At 39.5% G+C, this 18,985-nt stretch overlaps 1 protein-coding gene across 2 annotated transcripts in view; it reads right to left on the reverse strand.

The window, feature by feature from the left end:
- Positions 1-554: 554 nt before the first annotated feature.
- rerg (RAS-like, estrogen-regulated, growth inhibitor) overlaps positions 555-18,985 on the reverse strand; it is a 28,223-nt gene continuing 9,792 nt past the window's right edge. For both annotated transcript variants that reach the window (XM_044020259.1, XM_044020260.1), the window contains exons 3-5: positions 8,419-8,475; positions 3,133-3,206; positions 555-1,954 (exon numbers count right to left, since the gene is read on the reverse strand). In XM_044020259.1, coding sequence (XP_043876194.1) covers positions 1,544-1,954; positions 3,133-3,206; positions 8,419-8,475 — 542 coding nt within the window. In that variant the 3' untranslated portion in view covers positions 555-1,543. The remainder of the gene's footprint in view (positions 1,955-3,132; positions 3,207-8,418; positions 8,476-18,985) is intronic.

The raw sequence follows: 18,985 nt of genomic DNA on the forward strand, positions 1-18,985 counted from the left end.
GAATGGTTTAGGGAACAATTTGATGCAAAAAAGGGGGGAACAAAACAATTCTGAGGGGATTTAGAGGGGAGCTATTAACTGAAAATTGAAGATGGTATTTTTAATTGTGTTTTAATTAATTAAGAACTGTTGTGATTTTGTTGCTCTAGCATGAGACCTTATATTAAACCAGGGGAAGGTTCTCTTTCACAGGGTCTTTCATAGTGCAATGTGTATAAAATAGCTACAATGGACAAATAAACGGCTTTTCATTTCATGATGTGGGGATATACTGTAGTTTCTCATAATACACTGGAATGGGCAACAGGTGTTCATTTGCAACGTCATATTAGATGTAACTTAAGTGTCCACATGGATCGTTAAAACATACATATTGATTGGTTGAGCTGGAGGTTGGGTTTAAGGAGTTATATATATATATATATATTATATATATATATATATATATACGTATGTGTTTGTAGTCTTTGTTTGCCTCCGTATATCTATTTGTCCAGCCTTCTGTGTTGTTTAGGGTGGCTCTTTCAGTCAATTAACAGAGTGATTAAGAGACATTTGGGATACATGTTGGTTTTTAATTGTAAATTTACAGCTGGTTGTTTTGTGTAGTGACAGATCACATGACTTGAGAAACAAACAGATATTACATTTGAATAAATACAGCATCACCTGCTGTACATTTCTTTGGAATTTGTACACAACTAAGACACAGCAGTGCTTAAGGCAACATACAATATCATACATACTGTAGTTTACAGTATTAACATTACAACCATAAGAAGTGTCTTTGGAATGTGACATAATAAGTTGTAACTGGCGACGGCTTCTTTTTCGTAGGTAGAGTAAACCGTGCAAATGTTCTCTCCTGAGCCTTGACATGTTTTGAAACTGTGCTTTGAGCTTGAGGAAAGCGATATTGAGTTCACACATCGTGGACACACACACACAGGCAGCCACGGTTCACGTCAACAGAACATAGAGGACTTTGTTACAAGGTTGGCGTGGAGGATGGCCATCAACACCTCTGGTGATTTTCCAGGACCGACACGGGTGAAGGACAGTGGACCTACTTTTATCTAACGTCACTTCTCTGATCTCATTCCTCTTCTGCTGACAGAACAGATAAACACATTGGCACAACATACAGAGAAGAAAGAACCACTCTTCACATAACGGATGGTTGAATTCATTGCATGCTAAGAGAGAGTATGCATGCACACATTTCAGACTGCCCTCTGTGGCGTATTTATTATTATAAAGAGTTGGATTGAAAATAGTTGAGAACATATTATTTTTTAACAGAATTACTTTGGTCCAAATGAGTTCAAATGTTTGGACAAAAAAAAATATCTGTACAGACTTCCAGTGACGACAATAGTTACCTTTGGAAGAATGCAATGGCATTGCACTTGTCATCTTTTGATGGACAATGAATGAAAAATAAGTAAAGAACACATTCCACATCAAATCAGGCATGTTTTGTGCACTTTGAAATATTTACATACAAATATTTTGTGTCGTCAGACGATAGTGTGTATCTTCCCTAGCTGCTGATCTTGGTCAGCATCTTGTTGATGGCCTGTTTGACGTGAGTGGTGGAGCTGCGGCGTCTGGCCTTTCCCTGCATGGCCTTGCGCCGCCTCACCTCGCGGCACAGCTCGTGGAAAGCCTCGGCCACAGCACCGCCGTCATCGGCACATGCCGAACATTCGTAGAACGCACACGCCATCTCAGCCGCCAGCCGCTCGCCTTCCTCCGTGCCAACCTGCCTGACATGGTCTAGGTCTGACTTGTTGCCCACCAGGACCAGTGGGACATTCTTCGGTTTTTTCACTTCCTCCAGCAAATTCCGGAGCGGTGCCACCTCCTCAAAGCTTCCTCGGTCTGTGATGTCATACACTATGATGAATCCATCGCCCCAGCGCATGTGCCCTTCCTTCAGCTGGATGTCCTCCTGAAATCAAATAAACCACATTTTCAAAGTAATAGTTGAGCATTCTGGGAAATATTTTCAGTCCCTGTGCTTTTGTCCTCTCTGCTCACTTGCACCTGAATTAAAGGGGCAACACACAGGTTTCGTGTCCCCATGAATCCTGTTAAGTGATTGCCATGAAGGAAGTTGCAGCAGTAGCAAAGGCGCCTGTAATGACGCGTGTACTTTTCCTCATTGTTGTTGTGTTGTGTCCTAATAAGCAGCATTCATGGGAAACACAGTGGATATCGAGGTAATGCTATTGTGTGCAGTGTTTTGGATGTGGAGTCATTGTAGTTTCTTTGTGTGCTGCAATCAGCCTGGTGGCAAAGAGGACAACATCGAAGAGGCATGTTATGTTTGACAAAATAAATGTAGTCCTGCTCCTTATTCTATCACGTAAAAGCATAAACGTGTTATTCCCATTTAAGTGGGCCCAAACTCCATGTAGATCTGACTGAAGAGAGGCACACAGTCTGATCTCTTAGTTGTTAATCAAGGAAGCTTAGAAATGCAGCATTCCTCCAGGAGAGCTTGACGTTTGTGTTGCTGACCAGCTTTTGAACCTGGGATTTATGAGCTTAGAAGACTCCAACTCCACAAATCATTGTGCGTTGATACAATCAGAGTCAAGAGCGCTCTGACACACACCACAGCCAAGTCTAGAAACATTAAGACCTCTGCCTAATCCCTGCTGAAAATAGGCAACACTGTAATTGGAGTGAAATAATTTGGTTTAAATGTTGCAGGAGAATTCTGTTGCCAGCAGAACACCGACAGCACACACACCACTGGTATTTAATCTTCAGCTTGAGAAAATAATCATTTTTAAGTGCCACTCGATCTCAACCACTCCTACAGCTTGTCCCCATGTGTCTTCCCAAAGTAAATGTCAAATAGCTGCACTGAAGGCAACCAGAGAAAGCTGTAACCTGAGTATTCATCTGAGTTTCTGAAGGTGTGCTGCATTAAAAACAAGTGGAGCCAAATCATCATACTGAATAATATATTTCCTTGTGTCTGCTGTCTCCTCTCTTGGTTCAAGTGGATATGAAAAAAATAACTTTTTTTTTATAGAATAAAATTTATTTTATTCTATCACTATTTTGTTATAACTCAAATACAGTTGTTTGACATGATGGTGGGATCATTTCTCTCACCTGCCCTGCAGTGTCCAGAATCTCCATGGTAACAACCTCGTCATCAATGTTAGCCTGATGCCGATATGTGGATTCTGTAAAACACAAAAGACAAAGACAAAGAGTTAATCCATTTTGTAAACATTCAATCCAGTGTGAATCATAATTTGATGTTAGTGACACTTGATAGGGACAACGGGTGCTAAAGACATGATTTAGTCGTCTGCTTGGATCTTTGTTTGACCACAGTTCCTATCACTGGGTTGTGGAAGGTAAAAAAAAAAAGAAAATCTGCACACATCAGCAAGTTGTTGGACCCTCTTGGTTGACCAAGGATGGAACTCCTGCATTTACCTGAAGTGACTGCAGCTTCACCGCAAGCTGGCTCAAAAAACAAAACAAAAAAAAACAGGATAAGATCTTCTTAGGAACACAGGTGTGAACTGTGACCGTGACCTTTCTTTCCACTTTGGACAGCACAGGAGTTATCTGCCTGAATTGCTCCCTTGTTTGGAGAAAAAAAAAATCCATCTGTGTAAACACCTCAAAGAGTGCACTGACGCCCTCCAAAGCCTCCTTGTCAAGAGATTCCATGCAATTTCGCCGTCATCTCTACCTGAGGGTTTAAGCCAGCACTTGATCAAAGCTGTTTGAGATTGTGACCCCAGTCTCACAATTGTTTTCAGCTTGTGAGTTATGTGTTTTTTCTGCTCTGCTATTTGCTGACTCATGGTTAATTTGTGAAGGAAGAGTACTGGAATACTGCATTCCGTTTACAAGGAAATTAAAAGAATAAATCAGTATTTGAAGAAGTAGCACACATCTGGCGGCATTTTCATTTTTTATCGTCACTCTTATTTCACTCTTTCTTGTGATGTCAGAATTAGTAAAACGGCATTGATGAATTTATCTATCCAGAGTGGTGTATGTCAGTGATAAATGAAGCTTGTGGTCTCATTGGGATTGAGATTTTGCCATTGCTGAACGTTAAAGCTTGAGGATTTACTGGGAAAAAAAAACGCATCACATTCACTACTTTATTGATCCATCTGACTGACATGATAAGATAATGTCAACCTGGTGTCTGCCTGATTAGTGTGGTCAGTTTACATCTTTGATTTATCTCTCTCATATTTAAATGCTAATTTAATAGAAATGCAAATTTCTTAGCAAAATGGCATCTCAAAATGTATTCACACCTGATGCCATGCTGAAATAAATGTTCATGTCCCTCATCAGTTTGTACTAAAACTGGAAGCTTCATAAATTGTACTGAAGCTAGCATTTTAGTGATCTGACTGGATAACTAACTTTTCCAAGGCTACTGGTTAGAAAACCAAGTGGAATTGTAAACCAGTAAACTATGCTAACCACCAGTGTTTTATTTTGTGGTAGAAAAAAAAAAAAAAGAATTATGTGCTGTATCTTGAAAACCTTTTTTACTTCCTTGCTAAATTGCCTGGCTGTTGATGAAAATTGTTTTAGCCTGTGCAGACAGTAACACGTAAGATCAGTATTGTTTCTGAGATTCTCTGTGACAGGAGAGCCTAAAATAGCATGTCTGAATCTTTGTTGTTGCTCCAGTCCCTGCATGTAGGGCCTGCTGTGTCCCAGGTGTGCACTTTCCTCCAGGATGAACTGCATCCTTTGACGAAAATGAAATGTCACTGAGAGCCAGAGGCGGAAGTAGCATGGCGATTTATAGTTGTTTGGCTGGAGGCTTGAGGAGCAGCTCTAAGGAGATATGTGCCTGCGACTCATGGGACAGTCTATTTCAGGAGACATCACTCTGTCAGCGGCAAACAGCACCTAATCTGTCTACGTCCACCCGTCTGTCTATTTGTTGCTAAAATCACTGACAATGGGCAGGGCCAAGATGATTTACCCTTGCCCTGCTATTCTTTTTAAAGGTCTTGGAGAGAAACAAATGCAGTAATTTTCCTGGCAGCAAGCAATCTAGACCTCATAATTCAAAACCCCTCAGTGCCTGAAGGCCGTTTGGCATACAACAGAAAGAGCAAGTATCACGCCAGACTCTTAAGTGTCAAAAACAAGAACCAGTCGTTAATGCATGCTCCCTGAAACTGGTCCAGTTCCTTTACGCCAACTTCTATCCCCACATATTTAAATTTCAAATGTTCTTACTGCCCAAAAGTGATGCAATAATAAGCACAGTTGATGCTACAATGCCAAACTGATTTGAGTGCAATAAATTCATTGGTATTTATTCCCTACAATAATATTCTGTAGTAATAAAATGTCAGATTACTGAAAATCAGGCATTCAGTTGCTGGTATTATTCCAAAATATGATTGCAATGATCTGCATGTACATTCACCAATGGCTTTAGCTTTTGCCAGTTGTTGGTTACCAAAACTGCTTATCTATTGTTGAATTTAAAGTGTTTGCATTACCTACTTTTCATCCTCAATCTGAAACTTTCATGCAGAATTACATGTTTTAAAAGGAGGAATTTGATATCTTTTCCCAAGCTACCCCTTTTTCCATCATTTTAATGGTCCATGCTCATTTTATCATAGGTTCAGTCTGTGAGAATTGGTCATGTCTAATTGTAAGACTGAAGGCCACTGTAATTCTGTTTTTTTCCTAATTACACATACCATTAAGGATGTAAACACTCTTACAATTCTCTCTCCAATCTTTCACTATCTCCCACTCTCTCTGTTGGTGTATACATCAGATTAATACGGAAAAATACATTCTTTGTTTGTGTAGTAAGCTTTCACTTCACAAGCTGATTTGGAGCTGCTGTAGAAACATGGCAGTTTATAAGATGGAACCTCTGTAAAGCAAGGCATACACAAGGCATACACAAGGCATACACTTACTTACTTCTAGCTGTTGTTTGTACCCAAATGTACAAAGTACAAATATATATGTATATATATATATATACATATACTGTATATACACACATATGTATGTGTATATATATACATATATATACATATATAATAATGTAATGCATACATTTCAAAGATGAAAACTAAACAATTCTTTTGTGATGACACAGTAACATCAACATACTTATGATTAATTTATCAAATTCTGCCAATATAAACCCTTATAAATGTTACACATTTGACCTTTTAGAGGTAAGTGGTAAGTGAGACATCACTATTTAATAAGAATGAGGTTGTGCAAGAGCAAGAACTGGCAGCTGTTTGTCTTGTATTCGAATGTGTGCTATAATCAGTTCAATCTTGCATGGATGTTGGTTGGACTGTTGAAATTGAACAAAATCATATATCTCCATGGCATGTTCATTGCTTTGCCCCACACTGTAAGGCCCCAATCTCCAAGCATGCCTGTTCTCCACTGTGGAAAAGAGCATTGGAGACTGCCACAACCCATAAATGAATAAATAGGTAGATTAAAGTTGGAGCAGACACTGGAATGGATAATGAAATGTCGCCCAGGTTCTAGCAGTAACTCCAGCAGCCAACTTTCACATACGGTATGGGGTGGAGGTGTCACCTGAAAGTGCTTCTCCTTGACTTTGAATGGAGCAGTGTCAAACCTTGCTAAACTGCATTGTGGGTCTGTTGCTTTGCTTGTTCAGAAATGAACAACAAGCTCAAGCACTGACACCATCTGCACATCCTCATCAGTTTTGCTATGAAGTTCACCAAGCAGGACCAAGCTTCAGGACATACATTGTTAGAGTGGTGCACCTAAAGTCTTGTTTTCCACCCCAACAACACCTAAAAATATCAGTGGTCGTCATAGTCATTAGCTATGACACACGAGCCTAATGGCTACAAGATTGTGATCATCATGTTTTTCCATGAAGAGGTGACTGATTTAAAAATAGCAACTATGTTACTGAAGGTCTGATTTTGCTGGTAATTGCGCTGGGTTTTTTTTTTTGCACCTGATATATCATTAAAAGCAGATGTGCTGCTGTGTAGAGCAGCAGTCCACAGACTCTAAACTCTGGTGTACAGCCAGGAAATGAAAAGCAGCTCACAAAGAGGCCACGGTACCTTTGTGCCCTATAATTATAGTATGTGGAACTGGCATCAGTGTATAAGAAGGTCAGACCTATAATATGCACAGAAAGCAAACCTATACTTTGAAATATCATTACAAGCACTAGATTGTTGTTAATTAACAATTACTATCTAATCCATGCATCCATTGATCAAACAAAGAATGGATGGATTCTTTGGTATAATTGTCACTAACCAATGTATTTGGTGATTTCTTACAGTTATTTCAGAGATAATGTAGCCAGTATCAACAAACCTTCCACTCTGATTCTCACGGTCGTCAGGCAGGGTGTGTTCTGCGTGTTGTGAGAGCGGGGCTTTGACAATAGAGCAGACATGAGCGCATGGGATGTTTTGGTTGCACCCATTGCAATGTAGCTATTGCAACCTTTCCCAGACTCTTCCCACATTGGATTGTCTTTATTTCAATGAATCCTTAAGTATTTTTAAGAAACAGTTTGCAGACTCTAGCTTTAAATTTCACCCGTCTAACTCACCTAGCTACCTTGTACGTGTCTGAAGGCCAAAAACATACTTTGTTTCCCTGTCCTGTACTTGCTCTGCTCGTCTCTGCTTATAAATGACTGTAGCACAGAGACGCCTCCTTCTCTCTCTACTGGTGTGTTCCTGCTCATGCCACCAATACCTATCAATGACAAATGTTTTTGTACCTTCAAAATAAATGGAATATATATTTGTAAAACATGGGAAAAAAAAGTACTTACATACAGTTATTATAGTTGATGGAAGGAAACAGGATACTAGCTTGTAATATTGTGTATAATACAGTCCTGATTTATTGTTTTTACATAGTCTACTCAGGGTTTATTATTTATCTTGTAAAAATAAAAAAGATGTTAGTAGTTCTGTATTTGACTACAGGGAAACAAATGACTGACAGTTTGAACACTGTCAAAGACTGATGGTGCCCACACACAGTGACTAAATAAATAGACCAAAGATGGCTGAACTGTATTCATAGTTTTTAAAAACGTAATTAATTAAAAAAAGTGCCTTTTTTTAATTTATTTATTTAGTTATTATTGTGTCTTTAGTAGATTGATTGCCAGTCTAGCTGTTTCCCCTGTTTCTCATGTTAATGCAAAGTTAATGAAGCTGTTCTACAAGAATATGTCAGTTGAAAACTACATCGCTGCATGTTGCAGTAGTCACACTGGAGTATGGTGTTGCAGCAGCAGTCAAGCTTAGTTACCATTGCAGCAGAGGCAGCAGCAGCAGCAGTTGTACTGATCATAGCAGTTATAACAACAAACAGATATGGCAAGTCTCTTACCAAGTGTTGGGTCGTACTCCCAGATGAAGCGCCTGGTGAGAAATCTGACCACCAAAGCTGCAGAGAGGAGAGATAAAAACATGTTCAGTCAGCAGGTTCATCTTAATGGTTTCCAGAATACATTCTGCAAAATGAATGTAGGATTATCACGAGGATATTTTTTTTCATATTGTGCCTTGAACATTAATTTCTGACTGTGGGTTAATAATATTGCTAAATCTATGAGATTATTGTCCTAATATGTACATCCACTCAGTCCTACTTCAGTAGCTAATCAATTGTGGATGAGCCCTCAAGAGGCCGTGAGATCCAAAACACTTAGAGACTTTCATCTAAATGCTAATAACTACAATAACCGTTCTGCATCATTGAGGTCGTGTTCACACAGCCTTCAGGATGAGACATGGGCTCTCAAACTTCATCATAAGATGCTTCTTTCATATTGGCTATTAAGTCTGCCCTTCATTACCAGTATAAACAAGCATCTCCCGCAGGTCAGTGACTCACTCTGTTAATGGCTCATCATCAACAAGTAATCTGCTGCATGGAGATGCTTGTCTTGTTCTTTTAGAATGAAGGAGGCCATTGAATGTGTATTGCAGAGAGCCACAATTTGTCCTTGGTTCAGAGTCTGTTCACATTAAAATGTGGACCGTTGGACTGTGTTTTGTAATTTTGAAAACAAATTATTTTTAGGCACATCAAACTAAGCATTGCAGTGTAATTTAATTGAAACACCAACATTTGTTCATCCTTGAAACAACAGCAAGTCACTGCTGAAGGTCTGTGCAACAATTCTGCACCTGTTTTATCTGAACACTGAAGTGCTTCCCACCCTTCAATGGGAAAGCATGATGCCATTGAGACTTGCCCTTTCTATGAAGGTGCAAAATGACTTCAAATAGGAAAATAAAAATGTAAAATCCAACTAAGCAATAGTTATCATCTCAAATATATGCAAATATGCATTTGCACCTGTTCATCCATCTGAATGTAAGAGATAAATGGTGAATGTCAATACCACTTTGTACATGAATATTGAGCTACAGCCAGAAGGTGATTATTGAGGAGGGCCCTTCTTTGCCTCTTGTTCATCCTTTTTTTTGTTTCTTTTAATGGAAAACAGAATGTGTTCTTGGAAATGGAATGCTGTGTATGTTGGTTAGCAGTAAAGGAAAGGAGGTGATCAGCATGTAGAGATGGATATCTAGAATCTCCTTGAGTTATCTCCTTTAGGTTCATCATGCAGGTGACAAATCGTCCTTGATCTGTGCATATTGAGCTGAGTTTAAAAAAAACAACATTTAAGAATATTGTAGTACTGCGTTTGTGCTATATTTCACATCAGTGGTCGTAATTTGCACAGGAAGTTACAACAGAATGGTCTATTTCAAGGTACAGAGGGCGGTTGTCAGAAATCATAATGCAGCATTTTTCATTTGAAAGAGGGAGAAAGAGGAAATTCTTTTGCTCTTTGGTTCAGCTTCAAACTGTAAACCTAGAAGTCATGTAGAAAGAAAACAATTACTGCTGCATGCTCTTTTTTGCCTCACACCCTTTAAACCTAAAGTAAATGACTTTGTTGCTGAATTATGTAATCTTATATAAATACAGGAGCTTTTTTTGCTTTTTGGTAAATTATTTGCGAACAGACACCAAGAGACAATTGAACAGGAGTGGTCCACTTGAGTCCAGATTAGGTCTCTGTCCCCACGTCTTTTTTAAGCTGCTGCTCAAGGAAAGGAGATAATGAGGAAAGAGCTGTGCTATTGAACTAGGGAAACAAACCACCCGTCTCAGCCAACCCCTTTTTCTTTTCATAATTAGGCAGGACAAATAGTGTGAAGAAAAGCAGTTACATCAGCCAGAGATGTCATTATGCTTCTACAGCACTTCAGTCCAGCCTTTCAGCTCAGGTTAGTGTTTGATGATTCAATTTATTAACTGCACATATGGAGTAGCCGTGGAAACGCTTCATCCTGGTTTCTTGGCTGCTGCTAATTAGTTGAATATTAATGTAATTTCTAGGAGAAATTGTGTTTTCATGCAACAAAGACTGCGTGACTTTAGACCATTCTCTGAATGTACTGAACGCAGAGCAGTAGCAGATTATTTGTCTCGCTTTTTGAGAAGGTGGACTGACACACTAAGTTCTTTTCTGGTCACTCTCTACTTCTGTGCTTCATTTTCCAACTGACCTTCTGCCATGCAAGTTCTGTTACAGTGGTCTAAATTCCAGGTGAACAGAACAACCAATGGGGTGTGAAGTCCTTTCCTCATTAGAGGTAACCATATCTCCTGCTTTTCACTGCCACTGGAAAGAAATGTACACATAATAGAAAGGAGCCTTTGTTAACGTGCGCCAGTATGGACGTCGTGGCCCAGATTCACTGAAGGTTTGCACAAGGAATAGTGTGAATAGTCGTGTGCAGTGTTTCACTACGATGACAAGGTTACAAAGTCAGGTGATTCACTGACTGGTCAGTGAGAGAAAAGCTGATAAATGTTGGTGTTAATTGCACCAGTTTTGTTTTGTTGATATTCATTTTTATTTGGTAAAAATGTTCCCTCTGCAAATGTGCCAGAGGGGAAAAACACAGTGGTGTGGTTGAAGCCGTTGTACCACGATGACACGCTCCCTCCTGCTGCTAACCTGAAGCTGCTACCAACTAATAGTAACCATGAAAACTGCTGAACTTTCGTATTGTCAACAAAAAACCCATGGTGTGTAAGCTATGTTATGCGCGTGTAGCATACCACAGGACATCTCTGCATGCATCATAAGGACGCAGACGTAACTACGAAAACACAGGCAACTCGTCTGTCCTCATTTGGAGCAAAACCTCCTCAAAATTCAACTCATGCTATAGCGATAACTGGCGCTATAAGTGTTTTTGTACCGTCGGACATGCAACCTTGACCATTCGGTGGTGGAAAACCCTGGATCTAGGCATTTACTGGTCCTCTCCAGAGCAACATCTCAGTTCTTATTTTGTCTTCTCGCAAACTGGAAAAGTTTACAGGTAACATGATATTCCTCAACCAGTATTTGTTGAGGAACATCACGTTTCCTCTAAGCTTTTCCAGCTAAAGTCAGAGCTATAAAACGGATCCAATTTGTATCAAATCTCTCAGTCCAGACTTCACAGAGCTGCTGCTGTTTGCATAAACTGAGCAGTGCCAACCAAGTTCTCAGATTTACAAAAGTTTGCCAAAAACTGCCTTTGTCTGAAATGACCTAATCACATTAGCAGCAGAATGTTGGACTAATTGCAAACAAAGTAAGAGCAATTAGAGGGGCCCAACAGTGTTACTGATTGAACAGTCTCTATTGATTCCCCATGGTCATCAGACGGACCCCCATAGCTCTTTGGTCACTTAGTCCACAATAACATCTCTTTACTGGCTGGCAGGTTGTGCTCTCCCAGTGCTGCTCAGCTGCAGTTAAGTTCTGCACCTATTGTGTTCATGTCATGTCATGTCAGGTCATACTGGCCAGCACTGCCGATAAAACAGGGAGGCTTACTGAAAAGAAATCAGATGGCAGAATCAAAATACTGTTTAAAAATAGCATAGTCATATTTTTTCTTGTGAATAGCATTTTAAAGCAATTTAAAATTAATCCAAACTAAACTTTTGCTATGCACACAATGTTCTACAAGAAAATCCACTAAGTTTTACATGATGCTCATGGTACATGGTGTTTATAATCACCATATCTGGTGTAAATTTGCTCCTCAGCTGGCAACAAACGTTGTTTTCCTCATGTTTTACGTGATAGTAGAGCAGTGAATCATTAACCAGACGAGCAGTTTCTGGGGTTTTATTGCATTTCTGTCAGAGGAAATGCAGACGATTGCTGTCCTGCTGTTCTGTTGGCAGACACACGGCTACAATTTAAGAAATGATGTGACCCTGAATGCTTGTAAAGGACTGAGGCATAAAAACGACGTTTAGAGGAGCCCTCCACCATCGAATCAGTCATGAATCTTCTCCTAAACACAAGTAACAGTTTTATTCCAATGATTTCAAGTGGTTTAAGATCCTGAGTCTCTTTACAATGAAATTGCTTTTTGTTGCAGCCTTCATTTCTGATCCCCAGCACTTGTTGCCTGTTGTTGAGATAAAGCTTACATTTGGCACTGCTCTGTGCAGTGATCATCAATTTATGATTTCCTGGAAATAAGAATATAAAATGAAGACATTCTGATCCTAAGGCTTATTTTGTCAAAGCTCAATCCATTCTTCTGAACATGAGCAAGCGTGACAGCTATGCTAGTAAAATGAGAAGATGGCAAACTTTTTCTGTTCCTGTTCTCTGAAACCTGAGTGAGGTTGTAAGATACCAAATTGAATGTTAAAAAGGGAACAGTTGAAATATTGTCCTAGAGTTGTCCTTTTAGAAAACTCAGCAGTCTCACCTGAGGCGTGGGGAAAGTCTGGCGGGTAGTGACACTATCAGTGTTTTGGCGACAGAGGTTACACAGATTTAAGCCTCAGGAATAAACTACTTGAATTGAAGAACACCATGCTTAGCATAATATGAAGTGAAAGATGGATACAGTGAGAAATTGTTGCTTCCAGAGTTCACACAGATTTATTCACCTTTTAAATAATGTGACAAATAAAGAGTCTAAAAGTACTGTGATAAATCATTTTTTTTCCGTTAGTTCTTCCCAGTTTCGCAGTTAAATTCTAGTTTGTACAAAGTGAAAAAGCATCGTCTGTATTTGTTATAGTGTGGGGTTATTATTTGTTCACACTGTGATGTGGCAGCACTGATGATAGAAACAGGCAAAATTAGTTACAAAAGTGCCCAAAACCACTTCCTGAACAAGAGGCCAGGCTACTTTTCTCAGTCCCTGAGCTTTCCCAGAGTTCTTTTCACCACTAGCCTCTCCCTGGGGCATGTCTGAATCCCACACTACCAACACCCGGTCTCTCAGTTGGACAGATGAAAATGACATTTCTTATTAGAGAAATTTATGCATTCATCCCTGTGGAAAAGGCACTGTTGGGAGTATTCTTGACAGTCCCCGGGGAAACATTCAATCTGTGTCTTCAGCCAAATATAAATGAGACCGAGTCAGACATCTCATCATCTCTGACCCTTTCCAGATCAGATCACAGCTCACCAACCAGGCTCCATCCATATTTATTTGGTTTACTAGGTTTTAACCGATAGCCTTTAAGAAGGGGATTTAGGGCGTCTAAAGTGAGCAAACTAACAATAACGCAAGTCATCAGTAAACATGTCATCAGAATAGCGTCACTGTCTGGACCAATCAGAGACAAATATTTTACTTGGAGGGAGCAGAGCTTCAGGGGAATTCTGTGTGGAAGACAAACCCTCAACCATCCAGTCAAACATCAACTTTGTGCTTTAACTTTTAACACTTGCGATCGGGGGGATCGCAAGTGTTAAAAGTTAAAGCACTTTGTCTAGAGGAAGTTAGCTGTAAACATGAAAAATTCAATCATTAATCATTAGATTAGTTACCTAGCTACAACTGATACACATCTCAGATCTGACTAAATCAATATTGTCCTCTAGAAATGAGAGACATCGTCTCCTGTGTCTGATTACTTAATTATTTAATTAATGTTTCCACTGTCAATGTAAACATTGTAGACTAAGACTAAGTCATATGTTGAAAAATGTCAACATATGACATATAGATTTCTTTCTGAAGATTCAAATAATCATGAAACTGGTGTTTTGCCACAGAAGACCTACAGAGAAGTGAAATGTCCTAGTGTATTCATGGGTATGGCCTCCAGTCTGATGCTGCCAGGCAGCCTACCATTTAAATTTGTTTAGCAGGAAACACAGTCACTGCGTCACAAAATGGCATTTTGGCCTCAAGCTCTGTAATGTTTTCACAATAAATCAAACCATCGGGCCTTGCAGTGTTTTACTATCCTGAGCAACTAAATATTTTCTCTTATGTAAAGCGCAAACATCAGACAGACCTTTAATCTTTAATACGACTCATAGTGACCAGTGTGATTGACTTCCTTCACGCTTGAGATGTGACGTGCTCCCCAGTCTGCCTCATACAGAAGAAACCTTTCAATACACCTTTAGTTTGATACACTTTGCCGTTGCAGTGCGAAGTTGGGTGTCTTATTGTAAAAACAAATCCCAGTAAATATCAAGTTCAAGTTGAATGACAGTAAAGGTCAGACAGACTCCCCCGTGTGAGTTCCACTTTGGACAAACTCCATGTGCACACACAATGGCAGAGAAGGGCGGAGCAGCCGCTCTCCTGAGGGCCCTGCGGCTCAGTAAAGTGGGACACCAGAGAGGCTTTGATTTCACATCTCTGAAGATGCAAAAGGACAGCAGCTTGTAGTTGTGTGGTTAGAACGGGAAGGGCGTGAGGATTCAGACACTGCATTCATCCCTTTTATTTAGTCTAACAATAGCCCCACAGCATTATTCAAAAAGAGCCATGTGTGAGGCAGATAAAGGCTGAGATGCTCAACCACAGATTTTCACTGTAGTCATCAAGTAAAAATGTAAAAAAAAAGAAAGGCTCAGGAAAAGAGAAGCAGCTGGTTGTTACCATTAAGGCTGACTTGTAGACAGTGCCGTGGAACTAGAGGCTCATTATTGTGGCTGACAATTTATTAAATATTTAAAATATTATCACACACTGACTCAGACTATTAAAATCTTCAGCTGATTGATTGAAAAATACATTTGTTTATTTTTTTTCTAGTAAGCTGAACACACGTCTGAACCTCAAGGCAGCGTAGAAAGAAATTAGTGTGGATTAAGAGGAAGAGGAATGTATACTCCAATAGGACCAAACACTGTAATCCTCTGTGATGTGTGATAGATGAGGGAAGTCTCTGTATCTCAGACAGTGTTTGATTCAGTTAATATGCATCTCCTTCCCTGCGTAGCTTTGTTAATTATGCCATAAAAAAAGCTGTGATTGTCTCTGTGGTCCATCCAAATGCTTATAAAGACAAAATCTACCATTTTTTTTTCGACAATTTTCCCTCATCCACTGTACATGCGGCACCTGTCTTGTAGTTATAGTTATAGTTCCTGGTATAATGACACAAATTGTGTCATCAAGCGCAACGTGTTGGGTGCTGTGAGCCGCTTGAACCAGAAAATATTTATGCAAAATGTTTTCATTTCTAGGTAATTAACAGACGGTCTGATTTATCTCAAAATAAAGCAAATATAAGGTGGAAGCAAACAGTGCCAATGAATCAACTATAACTGAAGGTGGCCCTGAGTAGTAAACATTAATCATAACTTTAGCTGATAAAGCAGCTTTAGGGGCAAAAAGGGAAATACTTAATGGATCCATCATGAAATTTTAAATGGCCATGATTATCCCCAGAGAGGAAGGTTTTTAAAAGCAAGGAGGAAAATATCCAGCAATGACGCACGCCTGTCGAGAGCAGCGGCGGAAGTTAGGACACACAAGTGGGGAATGGACAATATGTGGAGGATGTGGAGAGTTGTAGGTGTGCTCTAAAAATAGCAGAAGAAAGAAAGCATAACCACTCCAGAAACCCACCTTGCCATGACACGATTATTTCACTTTAGGTGTCTGCTACACTAGTGTCAAGAGATGGCTGGGTAATTTGTTTGCTTATATTTATATGGATGAAGCTAGCAGGAACATCAGAAAAAAAAACGTTTCTCTTTTCTGTTGGAACCTAATATTAGTTGTCCCAGTGTGAGTGTGCAGAGTGAAGGAGTGTTGGTGAACAAAAACTCAGGGAGGTAGTCTGGACGCTGAAGTGGATTGATGTCCTTCAGAGAGCTTCAAGTGAATTGCAGTGGCACCTTGTTTTCCCTCTGAGGACCAAAGCAAACTTCAGATATTCTTTATGTGTGTTTTCAGTGAAGGAGGAAGTGTGTAGGATGGAGAGCTTTAAGCAGAGTGCAAGCAAACTCTTCTATTTACCACAAAAGTGAAGATTGGAGTTAGCTATTGTGCCCTGCGATGCCAAAACAGTTAGAGACAGGCTAACGGAAGAGGGTTTTACATTCTCCAGCTGTTTCCAAACTTGTAAACACGCCGGAGCATTACAAGGATTAGATATAATTCAGTCCGTCAAGTTTTACGATACTGTATATTGGTCGATCTCTGTGGATTTAAGGTGCGCAGTGAACTCTGACAGGTTGGATCTGACACCGGTCGTGTTCACGTGACGTCCGAAGCTCTAGTGTCCTATTGTCATGTTGTAGTTTCAGAAATGAAGGACATGTGGTCACCCCTGTGTTCTAGGACACTTCTACAGCTTCTACTCACTATCTGAGTAACTTCAGCCACAGTTGATAGTGAAAAGAAAAAGTCACGCCTCCCTTCTCTTCCTACGGAACCACGCAGGCTTCTGTAAATCACGTCACTTGCGCGTCAAGCCCAATGTATGCGAAATGTGGCAGTTAACATGCCGTGAGACGGTGTGATCACAGTCAGAGGTGTTAGACTGCAGAACCAGAGAATTGCATCCAAAAGTCCTGATCTTTATTTAAACAACATTTGTTTTTAACAAAGACAGAATAAAGATAAATGTAACCGCAGCTTAATCTCTTATTTTAACTTAAATGACCTACTAATTTCTTTTAAATTGAATGACCTCCATAATATCACATAGATGAGTGGATTACCAAGAAAAGAACCAAACAGAGGTGTTAAAGCTGTTTGTTTGATACATGCGAGTATCATCAATGCATTTAGATCATTTTATCTACAACTAAAAGGTGTTTTCACCGATTAACTTTATTTGGCCAAAGGGAGAGACACTAGTTCATCATCCATTTGTCTCTGTTAATGTCTGCACATCAAGATAATGCTAAAGTTTACAAAGACGCTTGATGCTGATACTTGAATAGGGTTAAGATAATCAATGATCGCTAGTACAGTTTTAATGTTGTTTGACTGACTGATTACTATATTTATTTTGGCCCAAAATATTTTAACAAGAAATGTGATAGACTGTAACAACCATCCTTTATTTAAAATGGATACAAATGATATTTCTTACATATATTACAGAAAGATTTTTAGCATTTACATTTTCTTGAAGTTGCAAAGTGAGTTGCAATTTCTTTTCTAAAAGAAGGACCATATGAATAGATACACATATTTTATATGTTTGCATATCTTTTTAGTATGCCCACTTCCCTAAGATCAAACAGGCTACATGATTATTGTTTTGTTATTACCTAGACCAGGGGCGGTCACGGTAGATGGCCACACATTTTTGAGTCTGGTTCAGTCAGAGATTCCTTTCTGTTAAAAGGGAGGGTTTTTTTTCTCTCCACCAATGCCTTGCCTTGCCTTGCATTGAATTGAATTGAATTGAATTGAATTGAATTGAATTGAATCACATAAAATGTAGTTAGCATTGGGACACACTCACACCTAGGGTCAATTTAGAGTGTCCAATTCACCTAATCCCAAAATCTGCATGTTTTTGGACTGTGGGGAAAAACATCCAAGTCTAAAGAATTCTGATACACCATTAATGTCATTGCTACTTGATTTTTCTTTGTCTGAATCACACCCACATCCACTAAACCTCAGTGAATACCTGAGAAGAATACTGACAGAATGTTTTTTCCCTCATCCTCACAAATTGTCAAGGCCTCTTTGACTTTTCACCCACACAGCAGAGAGATATCATGAATTCTGAACTCGACATAGAAACTGAACAAATAAACACAATCTCAAAGAATAAAGGCTTCAAGTTCAGTCTTATGCAACACCTGGTACATTACAGTCATTTCACATCCTCTACAGCAGACACACCCATCATCTGAACACGTCACTCCAGTCGCTCTGAAAACCACTTTAAACCTTTTCACATCTCTTATCTCAAAGAATAAAATCTATCTGTGACACACTGATTAGAGCTTTTGTACCACCGTTTAATGTATTCACCAATCATAGCTTGTGACTGCACAGAGTCTGGCATGCAGTGTGTAATCAGGGGAGAGAAAGAGCCTGAGAGCCCACATCACAGTGCATGTCAGTCTCGTCATAGCATAAACAGTCAGGTTTTATTGCTGTCATTTGTTGTCATTAAAGTATCTTGAATGTAATCTTCACTTACATAACATTTTTGTTTATAGAGGGTTTGTTTGCGGTGGTGGTGGGGTAGGGTTAGGGTTAGGATAAGATTGATGCTTGCTTCCAAAATAAAAGTGACTGCAGCAAGAGTGAAGTACATATGAGCCATAAAGCCAAAGCAATTAGCTGAAAGATGCTAAAATGCTCTCCAGGGCTGAGGGTAATTGCAGAGTCAGAATATATTATTCTCTGAATGTTTGCGTCTACAAGCTATGATGTTTGAGTTTAGTGTGGTCTGTGCTTGCCTCATCTTGGCAGCTTTAATGACATTATATTTTCTTTATGTTTAAGCCTTCATGAATGTTATTATAGACAGGTTTTTTACCTGTTTTTGTATTTCTCCTTGCCAGTTGAGTGCAGTTTACTCAGCTGGCAGGACAACTCAAAAACCTTGCCACTAAATACTTAGGTTTGTGGTTAACAGTTCACTGCGTGTGTGTGGGACAGTGACTATATAG

Source organism: Solea senegalensis, linkage group LG3 (genome assembly GCF_019176455.1).
Source record: "Solea senegalensis isolate Sse05_10M linkage group LG3, IFAPA_SoseM_1, whole genome shotgun sequence".
In the NCBI taxonomy this organism is placed as follows: domain Eukaryota; kingdom Metazoa; phylum Chordata; class Actinopteri; order Pleuronectiformes; family Soleidae; genus Solea; species Solea senegalensis.